Source organism: Eumetopias jubatus, unplaced genomic scaffold (genome assembly GCF_037043125.1).
Source record: "Eumetopias jubatus isolate StellerSeaLion01/CBP00866 unplaced genomic scaffold, mEumJub1_p1.0 scaffold_3, whole genome shotgun sequence".
Classification (NCBI taxonomy): Eukaryota; Metazoa; Chordata; class Mammalia; order Carnivora; family Otariidae; genus Eumetopias; species Eumetopias jubatus.
The window spans coordinates 130934379-130947013 of record NW_028274809.1 but is presented as its reverse complement, the minus strand read 5'-3'; the positions used below and the strand labels follow the sequence as shown (position 1 = coordinate 130947013).

The window sequence follows — 12635 nt, the reverse complement described above, 5'->3', positions numbered from 1 at the left end:
GCTGTCCTGACTGCAGGAGGTCTGCAGGTGGATCAGCACCCCTTGAGCAAACTAACCTTAAGGGATCAGCAGAGCATAGTGTGAAAATCTCTCCTCTACAGTTAACTTTAAAAATAAGGGGTAATTAATATCCGGCATCCAAAGGTCAGAAGGAACAAGGTGGGGGGTGGGGACTGTGGCTGTGGCTCAAGTATGGTGTATGCTATGTGTGTATACGTGTGTGTACGTGGGTGAATAGGGATCTACTCTTTAAGGCTTTTGAATTTCACGGGCCAGTAGAATTTCAAATAATTGTTTTCCAGACTAACACAGGATTGCCCAGTTTTAATTTTTTTATTGCCAACATTTTCCTAGATTCCTACCTTAACTGCACTCTCAGTCAATGAAAGCTCCTTTACCTCGAGAAAATTCTATCAGCCTAGATGTCTATAAAACATATGGTACCAAAAATAATATATTGCTTGGGGTGCTATCATTTTTCATCAATATGCCAATTTTTTTGTGCCAACTGTATTATTGCTTAAAATTACCAATATACCTACTCTTCTCTATTTTGTGCCTGCATGAAATCGAATGTGAAAACTTGAATTGGGCTTGTAAAAAAGGCTTTATTCTTTGCTTTTGACTCTCCGTTTTATTTAAAAGTTACGTAAAGCAGCAGAAAATGACTAGTATTTAATATCTTACTGTTGGTCCTGAAGTCACAAAGTACATCTTTTATGTAGTGCTTTTATGTAAACTTTTCCTTACCGAGCAAAGCACTCCAGTGCAACAAATGGTAAATTACACCTCAACGCCTAATAGGTTACTGAATGGTTTTTCACTTACTTATTAAAGTGGCCCTCATACAGATTTTATACTGACATTTCTGCAGATTTTTATCTTATGGTTAAATTACAGATTAGCCTAAGCCTCTTCTAAGGGCTAGTGACATTTACAATTTTTTAACTTATGAGCGATTACTGCCATTTTTGTATGGTTATTTACAACAGAGAAAGATCATATGTAGGTAGAAGGTTTGGAGAGGTATGTTAATTGGTTACACATTTCCTATTTTTGCAGCCTTTTGTCTCTATGATTTAGCCTTGACATGAAACTCTTGGCATATTTCTTTAAATGTCAACATCTCCCTAAACTTTAAAACTAGAGCAGTAAACGGAACATATTTTAATCATTGTAAAATTATGAACTTTTGCTAGAAAAAAGGGGATTTTTTTGACAGAAGTGCAAATTAAACTTACTTATAAATGAAGTCTCTCCCAAGTAACCTCTACGTTTAAGAACGACATCTAGAAATTTGGAGTCCTCATTGATCAGGTAATATTCCTTTTCAAAGGAGATCCATGCCCAATTCAGACGAAAATGCTGCTTGGTTAATTTGTTTCCACCTGGAAAACAAAAATTTAAAGCCCTAAATCAGTGCTTTCTTGAATGAATGACCTTAAAAATTCCACAGATGACTTTACTGATGCAACATTAAGAATCGCTATAGTTACTTGGTTTGACACGCAACTCCAGAATACATACCCGGAGATATAGCTTACTGTTCAGCGACTGTCATACAAAAATACAACAGCTGATATAATCCTTCACAAAATCCCTTGATGTTTAGAAGGCAAAGTGGGTAGTGGGGAAGGAGCACACAACTACCAGAAGCGATTTCCTTTAAACACAATCAAGTATCCGAGTTGCAGGATGACCTACTTTCCACAAGGTGCCACCGGAGAGCAAGTTTTTCTATTAAAGAAGGCTGCAAGTCTCTCATTTGTGATGTTAAAAACACACTTCACCAATACCTTTTTCTGGTTCACCGAGCAACTGGGGGGAAGGCTTTAATTATAACCACTTAAGAAAAAACAAATATCCCTTCTCCGCCTCCCTTTCCCACTATACTCCACTCCACTCCGTAGAGCAAACAGCTCTTTTCATTGATTCCATTCTACTCTCGAGATAAGGCTCTCTCCTCCCACCTCCCCACCAAAATGGAGCTGGCTGCCTATGAGGAGAAACCGAGCTGTGTGTGATCTCTCTAATGTGAAAGCTGTGAGGCTAGGAAAATGAAAGGAGAAATGGTTATCAGCTGATCACTCTGCAGTATCCCTCCACTTCCTTTGATCTACACCAATTATTTCACAGTAAAGTGAGGTTTATAAACAAACGCACTGGTAATTTCTTTTAAGTCTTTCTGGAAAAGGGTGGGAAAAAGCCCAAATAACAAACACAGCTAGAGGCACCATTTTAATTCTAGTTTCTTCTCTTCTGAGTTCACATAGAGAGAGAGAGCTACCCTAGAAAAAAAAAATGAGACAGGAAAACACCAAAACATCAGAACTTTAATGGACTGAGGGCAAAAAAAAAAAAAAAAAAAAAAAATCTGCGCAAGGGGAAACGCAGTGAGTGAACAAGTCCACGAAAGAATGTTCATCTTGGCTAGAAATTTTTAAAAATAAAAGTCACAGCGACTTTGAGTTCTCAAATGACAAGTACCAAGGATGAATGAGAACACCCAGTGCAGCAGAATTATGTAGGGAAATTGGTTTTCTTGTTTATTGTTGTTTGAATTGTAAATTAGCACAAGCCTTTTAGGCAGCTACACGGCAACAGAGACAAAAAGATGTTGGTACCATTTGATCCTGTAAGTCCTTCTGTGGAAGGAATAATTACAAAATATATTTGTAAGGAATTCTTTGTTGCAATTATTTTCTATAATAGGCTCCCAAACCCAAAAAGTTTTTGAGCTTTTGTGGTACATCAATAAAATATTACCCAGTCATTAAACAATAAATGTGAAAATTTTGTTGGAATCCTTATTAAGACACTTCGAGACACAGAAACAAATGGTATTGATGCCATGAATGAAGTAGTTTGTAAAATGAGGCATTACAAATGTGGCGCTCCTCGGTGTGTTAAATTGACAGGATTATGGACTGTCCCATTTTAGTTCGTTTTTTAGATAGAAAACATAAATGGATGGAGAGCAGGAAGTTCACGCCACATTTTGTCCTTGGGAATTTTTTATGCCCACCATCTCCTAGACACCCGGGGCTGTTGTGGAGAGGAGAGGCCATGGCGGCGGGTCGCCTCAGCCCTGAAGTCCAAGGCCTACTTCATTTCCCATCTGCTGTCTGACTCGGAGCAAGTTTCTTCCCTACACCTCTGTTTCCTCATCTGGAGAGCCAAAGGACGGGGATATTAATTAACGCCTGCATCCGGAGCGCGAATCTAGTGAGATAAGCCAGGTGGGCACACAGTACAGGGCAGCGCGTGGAGGGCCGCGTCCCGCAAACGTCAGCTCGGCAGCTCGCTCCCCGGCCGCACTGCGCATGCCCAAATCCAGCCCACGTGCCCAGACTACCGGTGATCCGCCTGAGATCCGCCTGCACTGGGCTTGCCTGGTCTCCCCGCAGCTGCTGCGCGCATCAAGGCCGGCCATCCTTGCGATTTCCAGTGTCGTCTTGACCTACCCTGTCTTGTCCCCGTTGCTCTTTGCTCACTCTCCGATCCAGCCAGGAGCCTGCTGCTCCATGGATTTGCTAGCCTCACCCACTCCTCCTGTCACCTCTGTCGTCTGGCCTAAAATGACAGCACGTCATTCTTCTGCTCACATCTCCCACTCCTCACGGGCTCCCTCTACCACCTCCCTCATGAAGCCTCCTGCACAGACTCCAGCCCTCTCCTCTGGGTGTGATTCTGCCCCTGCTCACTTATTCATTACTTTGCAGTTTTGCGCATTAGTGGATATCCTCTCCTATTGCTTAACTGTACAGATTTACTAATTGTACTAAATTGTACTAAGTTTTGTTAGAGATTGAGAGTGGCCGTTCATTCTTTTACTAATGCCAACACTTCGTTTTACTGCCTTTAAAAATACCTTTTAAATTATCGTGTTTATGTCCTACTACTCCTTGGAACATTTCTTCCAGAAAGTAATAGACAAGAAAGACTAGAATAACATTTAATTAGCGGAATTAACACATAAGACGTTTCTAATTTCTCAACTAATTATTACATGAAAACATCTTTATGCCACACTTCTCATTTAGGCTGTGGCTCCATCAAGTCCTAGATGTTTCTTCAGACTTCTTGTCATGCATGCTAGGCCAAGCCATTGGTTGTCCATCCTAACATCTGCAGCCTCACAGCCTGATGCTGCTATAGGGGAACATCCAGTCACCCCAACTTCTCAGCGTTTTCCGAATAAGGTATGGGCTCTTGCGTGGGCTAGGTCTTCCGCCCCGAATGCCTTTAGCTTTTCTGCTGCTAGGTTAGCATGCTGTGTGTACTTCTCCACTCAGAGTAATTGTAATTATTATTATTTTTTTAGGATTTTATTTATTTAAGAGAGAACAAGAGCGAGAGAGAGCTTGAGCAGGGGGAGGGCAGAGGGAGAAGCAGATTCTCTGCTGAGCAGGGAGCCCCATGCCAGGCTCCATCCCAGGACTCTGGGATCACGACCTGAGGCCTGAGCTGATGGCAGACGCTTAACCGACTGAGCCACCCAGGCGCCCAGGAATTGTAATCCTTTATCCACATGCCTGTGTGTGCTTCATCTAACTGCCTGAGCTCCTCAGGACAGGTGTGGTCAACTTCATCCTAGTCGCCAAGTCCAAAGTAACGTGTGCTACACAAGGAGGACTGAAGAAACCTGCGGAGTAAGTATGATTTTTAGGAGTCGAGTGGCTACTTTGTGACTCTTGCTTGTTTCATTCCTTTTTTTCGTAACAGTTTTCAGCTTACACAAAGCACATAACTTCAGTTTTGACCTGAGACTAATAATGCCTGACCTCTTCAGTAACTCTTGTGGCTCAACAAATGAATTTTAGTTGATAGTTCTGGATACTTTATTGTTATCTCTTTCCCTTATATCCAAAAAGAGATCACTAAGCACACAGTTTCTCTAAATTTTGACACTTTTTAGGTCATTGTAAGATCTGACTCTATCCTTTCCTTGAGTATTCCAGAAAATATCACACCTCTAAGTATTACATGTTTTAGGAATATGGGAGTCCATGAGGCTTTCCCTTGACTATATAAAACAGCCCCAGTGCAAACTGCAGCAGGCTCTAGGCCCTTTCTTCGGATTCATTTTTCTCCACAGTGCTTTCTATAACCTCATACCCTATATAATAGGTTTACTTTTTTGTCTCTTCACTTGTCTCCCTCTTTCGCAACTCATGATCCAGGAGGGCAGGGAGTTCATTTTGCTTAACTGTTATAGAAATGCCTCCTCAGTGAATTAAGACACTCTACCATCTCTGTTGAAGGAAATTTAGTAGTGCTTCATTTCTCAGGCAATATAAATGTCCTACGTAAGTGTAACATAACTCTCTGGGTACTGGGTCTTTTGCTTGAAAAAAAAAGTAATTGTTTTTAATAATACCCTTTCTAAAATGTCCTGCATACTTCTATTCTTAAGCACTATGTGAAGGCTTTAAGTGATTACCTATGAATGTAAATCACTGGGATTTGTGTTTATCTAAATGATACCTGCAGGGGTTATTGATGACTCCAGGCCTTTTTAACCCTTCCCTTCCATTATGAAGTAGCTTGGATGGTTTTAGGAATAGCTAACTTCATCTCTACTTACAAATGTAATAAACATTTTTGGGTTGGTGCTTATATTCTAGAAGGATGAAGGTACCAGGTTACTGGTTAATCAAGGGTTTCGAGTGACACACAGCTGAACAAGTTTGCCAGGATTTCATATGTCCGCTGCTTTGAAATTTTCCTTGAAATAAAATTCACAGTACCGAGTAACTTTGCTTTGTGAGACCATGACATGCTCTAGGGTAATTGTTTGAGATGCTTAGCATTCACTCTAAATCTGGGCTTTTTAAGTACATATTTTGCTAGAGAATATGAAGTTAAGTGTATAAAACTTAATGATGAATAAATTAAATGCTACATCACCTCTGATTTAATATACATACAAATCCTACTGAGTTTTGGAATTTGTAAAATCTAAGGTACTATTTCTCATGCAGGAGCAGTACAGGGATCTGAGGGACTAAGCTGCAGTTTATTGCAATTCTTGTTATTAAAACTGACCTTGCACAATTGAACTCTGTATTTTATCTAAAGAATGAAAAGACATATTAATTATTCATTTATCACATGCCACGTAAACTCTTCTAGAACCTTGATGTGTGGGAATAATAAATGTTAATACTTTGAGTAACAATAGCTGCGGCTTACTGAATGTGAAATTAACTTAAGAAATTGACAAATTTTTACTTCAATTTCACTTATGCTATTATTTAATTTTATTTTTATTTCTTACTTTTAAAAATTATTTTATTACTTATTTTAGTTTCTAAAGCAGACTGTCATCTGTAGCACCAAGGAGCAAGTCTCAGCGTCTCACTGGAAACAAACTAAAGTCCCTAACTGTGTCATAAATCCATAGAACAGGTGCTTGACAGCTGATAACCACACTCTCATAGGCATTGTCCCCAAACCCTGACACTAAAGCCATTAAGGGTTTGATGAAAAGACCTCTTTTGAACTTCTCCAGCTGGTCTTTAGGATTCTTCATTTTCTTTTTCAATGGGAACACAAGAGTTTTTTTTTTTTTTTTTTTTTTAGAATAACAAAGAATCACAACCTTCAATTAGTCTTCCCTAGGAACACAGAGCTGCCCGGTTTCTCTAAAGACAAAGTACACATTTTCAATTCAAAACTAATGTCACACCTCTGACTTGTCTTGATGAGGGTAATTTCTGGGTGTCCATTTAGCTTTGACAATTTTTTTTCAAAGATGTTTTCACAAATATTTTTCTTGGAGAAAAGTTAGTTGCCGATAGAACATAATTCTATTTTAGATGTTTCTAGCTTGCTCACGTTTCATTTGCCCAGAATAAAGTTCAGACTGAAAGCTGAACTGGCAATCAACGATGCAGCCATTTTAAAAAGCTGAATATTGTCCTTTAAACCAGCAATAGAAATAGATATTTATATTAGAAAAGATTAAAGCAACAATATTACCTAATTTACTGGGAAAATTAGGTAATTTGAGTTTTCTTTAAATTTTTTATTGTTGTTAATCACCATACATCATTAGTTTTTGATGTAGTGTTCCATGATTCATTGTTTGTGCATAACGCCCAGTGCTCCACGCAGAACGTGCCCTCTTTAATACCCATCACCAGGCTAACCCATCCCCCCACCCCACTCCCCTCTAGAACCCTCAGTTTGTTTTTCAGAGTCCATCATCTCCCCCTTCAATTTACTCCCCTTCGAAGATTCTTCCCCTCCTGCTATCTTTTTTTTTCTTAACATATATTGCATTATTTGTTTCAGAGGTACAGATCTGTGAGTCAACAGTCTTGCACAATTCACAGCGCTCACCATAGCACATACGATAATTTGAGTTTTAAGCGTTCTTGTTCTCTTAGAAGGCAAGGAACATGGTTAACAACCCTGCAGCTTCCATCAACGTCTATGTTACTCATTATGGTGAAAATCAAAAACTAAAGCTAAAAGAAGGGATGTATTTCATTTTCATTTCTGTGCTAGAATGGTCTTTTTTTTTTTAAAGTTTATTTATTTATTTTACAGAGAGAGAACGTGAGCAGGGGCAGAGGGAGAGAAATCCCAAGGAGACTCCTCACTGAGTGTGGAGCCCCATGCAGGGCTCGATCTGATGACCCTGAGATCATGACCTGAGCTGAAAACACGAGTCAGAAGCTTAACTGTCTGTGCTGCCCAGGCACCCCTGGGATGATCTTTTAAACTTTGCTTTGCCTTAGAATCTTCCATACAACAAACTTTGAGAGCTCCTGGATTCCTGTCCTCTGGCCCTTCATCTGGTGGATTTCACAGTTTACTGAAAACCCTGGATGCAGAGCTGAAGTCAGCTTGGCTTTGAAACATCCCTCCCCTTGCCCCCGAGAGTGGACATTCAGAGATGGGAGATGGCATAAATACATAGATAAGTGTATAAGCTAAAGATTGACAAATGCTGTGGGAGTTCACAGAGTGAGGGATTGCTTTAACTTGAGGGCATCAAAGACAAATTCATAAAAGAGATAGTGTTTAAATGGGGCCTTAAGTACAGGGTAGTATTTGGACATTTACAGAGATGGGGAAAGGTGTTCCTGGAAGATTAAGTATAAGAACAGAGATAAGAAATCCAGTGAGAAGGAAACTTCAGGGAATTCAGTTTGGTAGGAGTTCAGGACATTTACTAAATATTCATTTCCTTCTCTTTTTTTTCTATAAAAATATAAATAGTAATAGTAAAGACAAAGAGGAAGGGATCAAGATGCTTTAAAATCTGCCCCAAGCATTGGGGTGGGGGGTGTGCATTCATCCTGCTGCAACCCTGTCCCCTAGAGATGAAGAATCTTGAAGGCTCCTGGGCCTTAGTATGACTGACAGAGCTCCTGAAGAACTGGGGCGGGGGGGAGACCCAGAAAAATTGTCAGTAAAGTATATACTTTCGTAGGCTACTTAATAATTCCAATGGTTGTTTTTGTTCAATAGTGACTTTTGATAATGGATGTATCATTTTCTTCCTTCAATCTCAACACCCACCCCCCACATGCCACCACGTTCCCACTGCCTTATGCATTCTGAAAAAGCATCAGCACAGAACACAGTGTCAGATTCACAGATGCAGAGACTAGATAGAGAAATGCATAGAAAGAGAAGTAGTGTGCCAAAGACCCAGAGAGAAATATGCGTAGCACATATGGACTGCAGGTGGTGTGGTCTTTTAGGCTATTCTCAGGAAAGGCTCCTATAAGCACATCTTTCAGAACCAAAACCATAAATGGAGCTGCGATAGCTTGGTCATTGTCACATGACCTGCAGGGAGTGGCACTGGGCATGGATTAGTTCACACTTTTCTGTAGGATTTAAGATAAGTTGCCAGATAAGGTGGAGGTAGGGATGGAGCTGACAAATAGATCAATGTTCACATTAGAAGCCAAGATCACAATTCACTTTCTTACATGGAGTTTTGCTCCTTAGGGACCTGATTTATATACCCATCATGGTACATGACAGTATTTGTACATGAGATTTCCAAAGAGTTGCATTCCTATTCATCCACTATACCAGAGGTTGATATACAGCTGATGCCCATTATTCCTGGATTCTGTATTTGCAGATTCGTCTACCCACTAAAATTTATGGGTGACCCCAAAGTCAGTACTCGCAGGGGTTTTGTGCTCATCTGTGGATACTTGCAGAGCAGCTTTGAAGAATCTGCCTCACCTGATGCTCTGCCTTCTTGTTTCGTACAGTACACTAGGGTCCTTTTCACAGTCTACTTAGTGCCAAACTTTCTGCATTTTTGTACTTTATGTTGGTGAGTCCATTGATTAAAATATCCCACAATCATAGAGCCAAAGTGCTGTTCAGTTTTCTTAAGCACAAGAAAGCTGTGACGTGTCCTATGGAGAAAATACATGTGTAACATAAGTTCTAGAGCTTGGCTGTGTGTTTAATGTCAACGAATCTACAACATATATCAAATAAGATACGTTTCAACAGAAACACATGTCAAACAAGGGTATGTATTGACCGGATAACAAAAGGTTGCGACCAGAAGCTTGTAGAGAGCCTTCCCCTGTGTTTCCCCAAGGAGCAATCGTTCAGTATTTGCAGCAATTTTATAGAACATGACTACTGCAAATAACAAGAATCAGTGTACTTACTCAAAACACGCTACAGTAAGTTAACCCTTTGGGACAAGACAAAACAGAGCACAAGGAGTGGAAAAGTGTTCTGCATCCACACACATTCCGCCTCCCTTTAGTCAACCCTTTCCCTAGTACAGAAGCAGGAGTGTGAACTGAAAGGAACCTTCACCGCCTTGTCGGATGGGAAGCGGTGGCCTCCCTCCCTGGACAGGACAGCATTAGTCTGCAGACACAGTGTGGCTCATGCGTAAAGGGTATACTGGCTCCCGCGGGGCTGCCGGCCATATTCTCAGAATATACAGAGAGAATTTACAAGATGATTTTTTTTTTTTTTTTAAGTAGGCTCCATGCCCAGCGTGGGGCTCTAACTCACAACCTCAAGATCAAAAGTCACATGCTTTCCAGACTGAGCCCGCCGGGTGCCCTGCTAATTTTTAACCTATAGGAAAACAGTACACACCAGATGAGTTCTGATGCAGAATACCTCCAAATCCTGCTAGAGAATCTTAGGATAATTACAGGGATCTCGGTTTAAGCCTATCCCCCATCTGGGATTCATGCCTATCTATGTTTGTTGGCAGAACTGGAGTAACAGACCCCATGGAAGCTGATTTTCTTGGGTTCTAAGGACCCTCTGGAGAGAGAGCTCATTGTTACAGACCTGGATGCGTCAGGCACAATAATGTACATCTCTACAAAGTCTTAAACATGAGAGCGAAGTAGAGAGTCAGAGTACAGAGTAAGGGTGTTACTCATCTCTAATTCATGCCCAGGCTCCTGAATGAACTTTTGGTTCCCATGAAACGAGTAAACCATGAGTGGAAATTTAAAGAGATACTTAATCTCTTTCATACCAGGTTCCAAGCAGCACTCTTTTGGACATCCTTTTCATTGGATACACAATAACGGAAAAGTTCGCCACTGGCTCCCACTCCTGGTGGCTCCTGGCGCCATAGGCAGGTCCCTGCTTTGGGGCAGCTGAACACAGCAACTGGGATTCCAGGCAGGGCTATGGTGACATTGTGGGGCTGCGCTTATCGTGGGGAACACCTATCCTTGAGCAGAAACATGGGCTTGACCAACCAGAATTGGCACAACATGGGCACTGATCAATCATAAGAGACCCTGGCCAAAAACAACTGGAACTCACTCTAGTACAGGTGTAAATGGGCTGAATGTCAGCTCTGCACTGGGGACCTCGAAAATGCATGAAGAGGAGGGCTGAACACAATGGGGCCATGGTCAGGGTCATTTTGGTAATATACACACACTATCTCAATGCATGTCCCAATAATAACCCTGCCAATGAGGCATTTCCACATTCTATGGAGGAGGAAAATACTATCAGGCTAAATTATTCGCTTTAATTTCTCAAGTATGTGATAGATCTGGGATTCACAGGCAGCCTGCTAGTATTCTTTCTATATTTCCTCTGAGTAACCAGATTACTTCATTTTGGTCTGTATTCTATTTACAGATAACTCTAGCTCAATTTTAATTTGCTCTAATTTAATTTATAAATGAGTGCTCTAGAACAGAAGCAAACCAGATGATCTGAGTGTGTTTTCCTCTACCAGCAGCAAACTTCATGCTAATGAGTAGTGAGGCTCACAAATGGTAAGAATCCAGTGGGAAAACAAAGGGTATAAAGGACACTTCCCAAACATTTGAGACTGAATCATAGAAAAATTAACACAAGCTAGGAGTGAGACCTCCTTGTTTTATGAATGAATATGGGGCCACAGCTAAAAGTCAGGGAAGCCGGAAGGAAAACCCTTCCAGACAGAATGAAGTGCCCCATCAGGCCACAGCTGGGTCAGAGTGGCAAGCCTAAGCCTGCAAACTCTCCCAGCTGCGTTCAGCGTGTCCCCCTCCCCCCAAAAGAAACCGAACGTACTTATTTTCAGCCCCTGTAACAAAAAGAAAAGAAAAAGAGGAGAACCATGAGTTTACATCTCCAGTTAACCTCAGGCTTAAAAAAAAATTTCCTTAATCTAAACTTGATTTAACCGTGCAGTACTTTGCTTTCTTAATTAGAAGTTTAAACCCCGTGGAATGAATGCCTTCACTGCTGGTATGCATGGCCAGGATGAGGAATTCAGGTGTACATCCACAGAAGACAAAGGACAAAGCAAACACATAATTGCAAGGTGAGCTCTCATTTACAGCATGCACGTTACTCGATGATCACGTGCTATCGAAATTAAAAGCTAACTTAGTCATCTCAGGGCTGTGCTCTGAGTGGCCAAGGAAACTTTGTTCTGAAAATGAAAGTGTAATGCTGTGTTTTAAACAAGAGCACAAACTATTTCAAGAAATGATCATGCAGGTGAACAACGCAAATATAAACTTCAAGCATTGTGGAGCAAGAATGAAACATGGATTGCATATTTGCATATTTTCTCCCTACCAAATTTTACCAAGATCCAGAAAGCTGTGATTTGAATAAGATCACCTAGCAGCCACTGGCAGAAGAGGAATAAATTCCTAGGGGTTTTCAGGTCTAGTTTAAAAAGTCTAGTGGACTTTTTATTTAACAAACTGTGATTTCAAATACTGTTGTTCTTCAACATAAGATCATAAAACTTGTGTGCTTAAAGTAGTATGAAATAATATCTACCTATTTATCTATCGATCTATTTTTAATTTGAGGGGGGACTTAATTATTTCTCTTTAAAGCAGCCCAGAAATAATTTTCATCCTATTTTCCCCATTAACAAATAGCATTTTAAATTTTTAAAAAGATTTATTTACTTTTTTTTTTGAGAGAGAGAGAAAGGGAGCAAGAGAGCAAGTGCACACACGAGGTGGGGGAGGGGCAGGGGGAGAGATCCCAAGCAGACACCTCGCTGAACGCTGAGTCCAACATGGGGCTCGATCTCACCACCCTGAGACCCCGACCTGAGCTGAAATCAGGAGTCGGTCGCTTAACCAACTGAGCCACCCAGGCACCCCAACAAATAGAATTAAAAAAAAAACCCAAACCCT

At 40.8% G+C, this 12635-nt stretch overlaps 1 protein-coding gene across 1 annotated transcript in view; it reads right to left on the bottom strand.

Annotated features, from left to right (window-relative positions):
* The window catches only part of FREM2 (FRAS1 related extracellular matrix 2), a 155388-nt gene that overhangs the window by 80776 nt on the left and 61977 nt on the right, over positions 1–12635 (bottom strand). The window contains exon 3 of the mRNA XM_028107332.2: positions 1242–1388. Within this exon, the coding sequence (XP_027963133.2) occupies positions 1242–1388 (147 nt within the window). The remainder of the gene's footprint in view (positions 1–1241; positions 1389–12635) is intronic.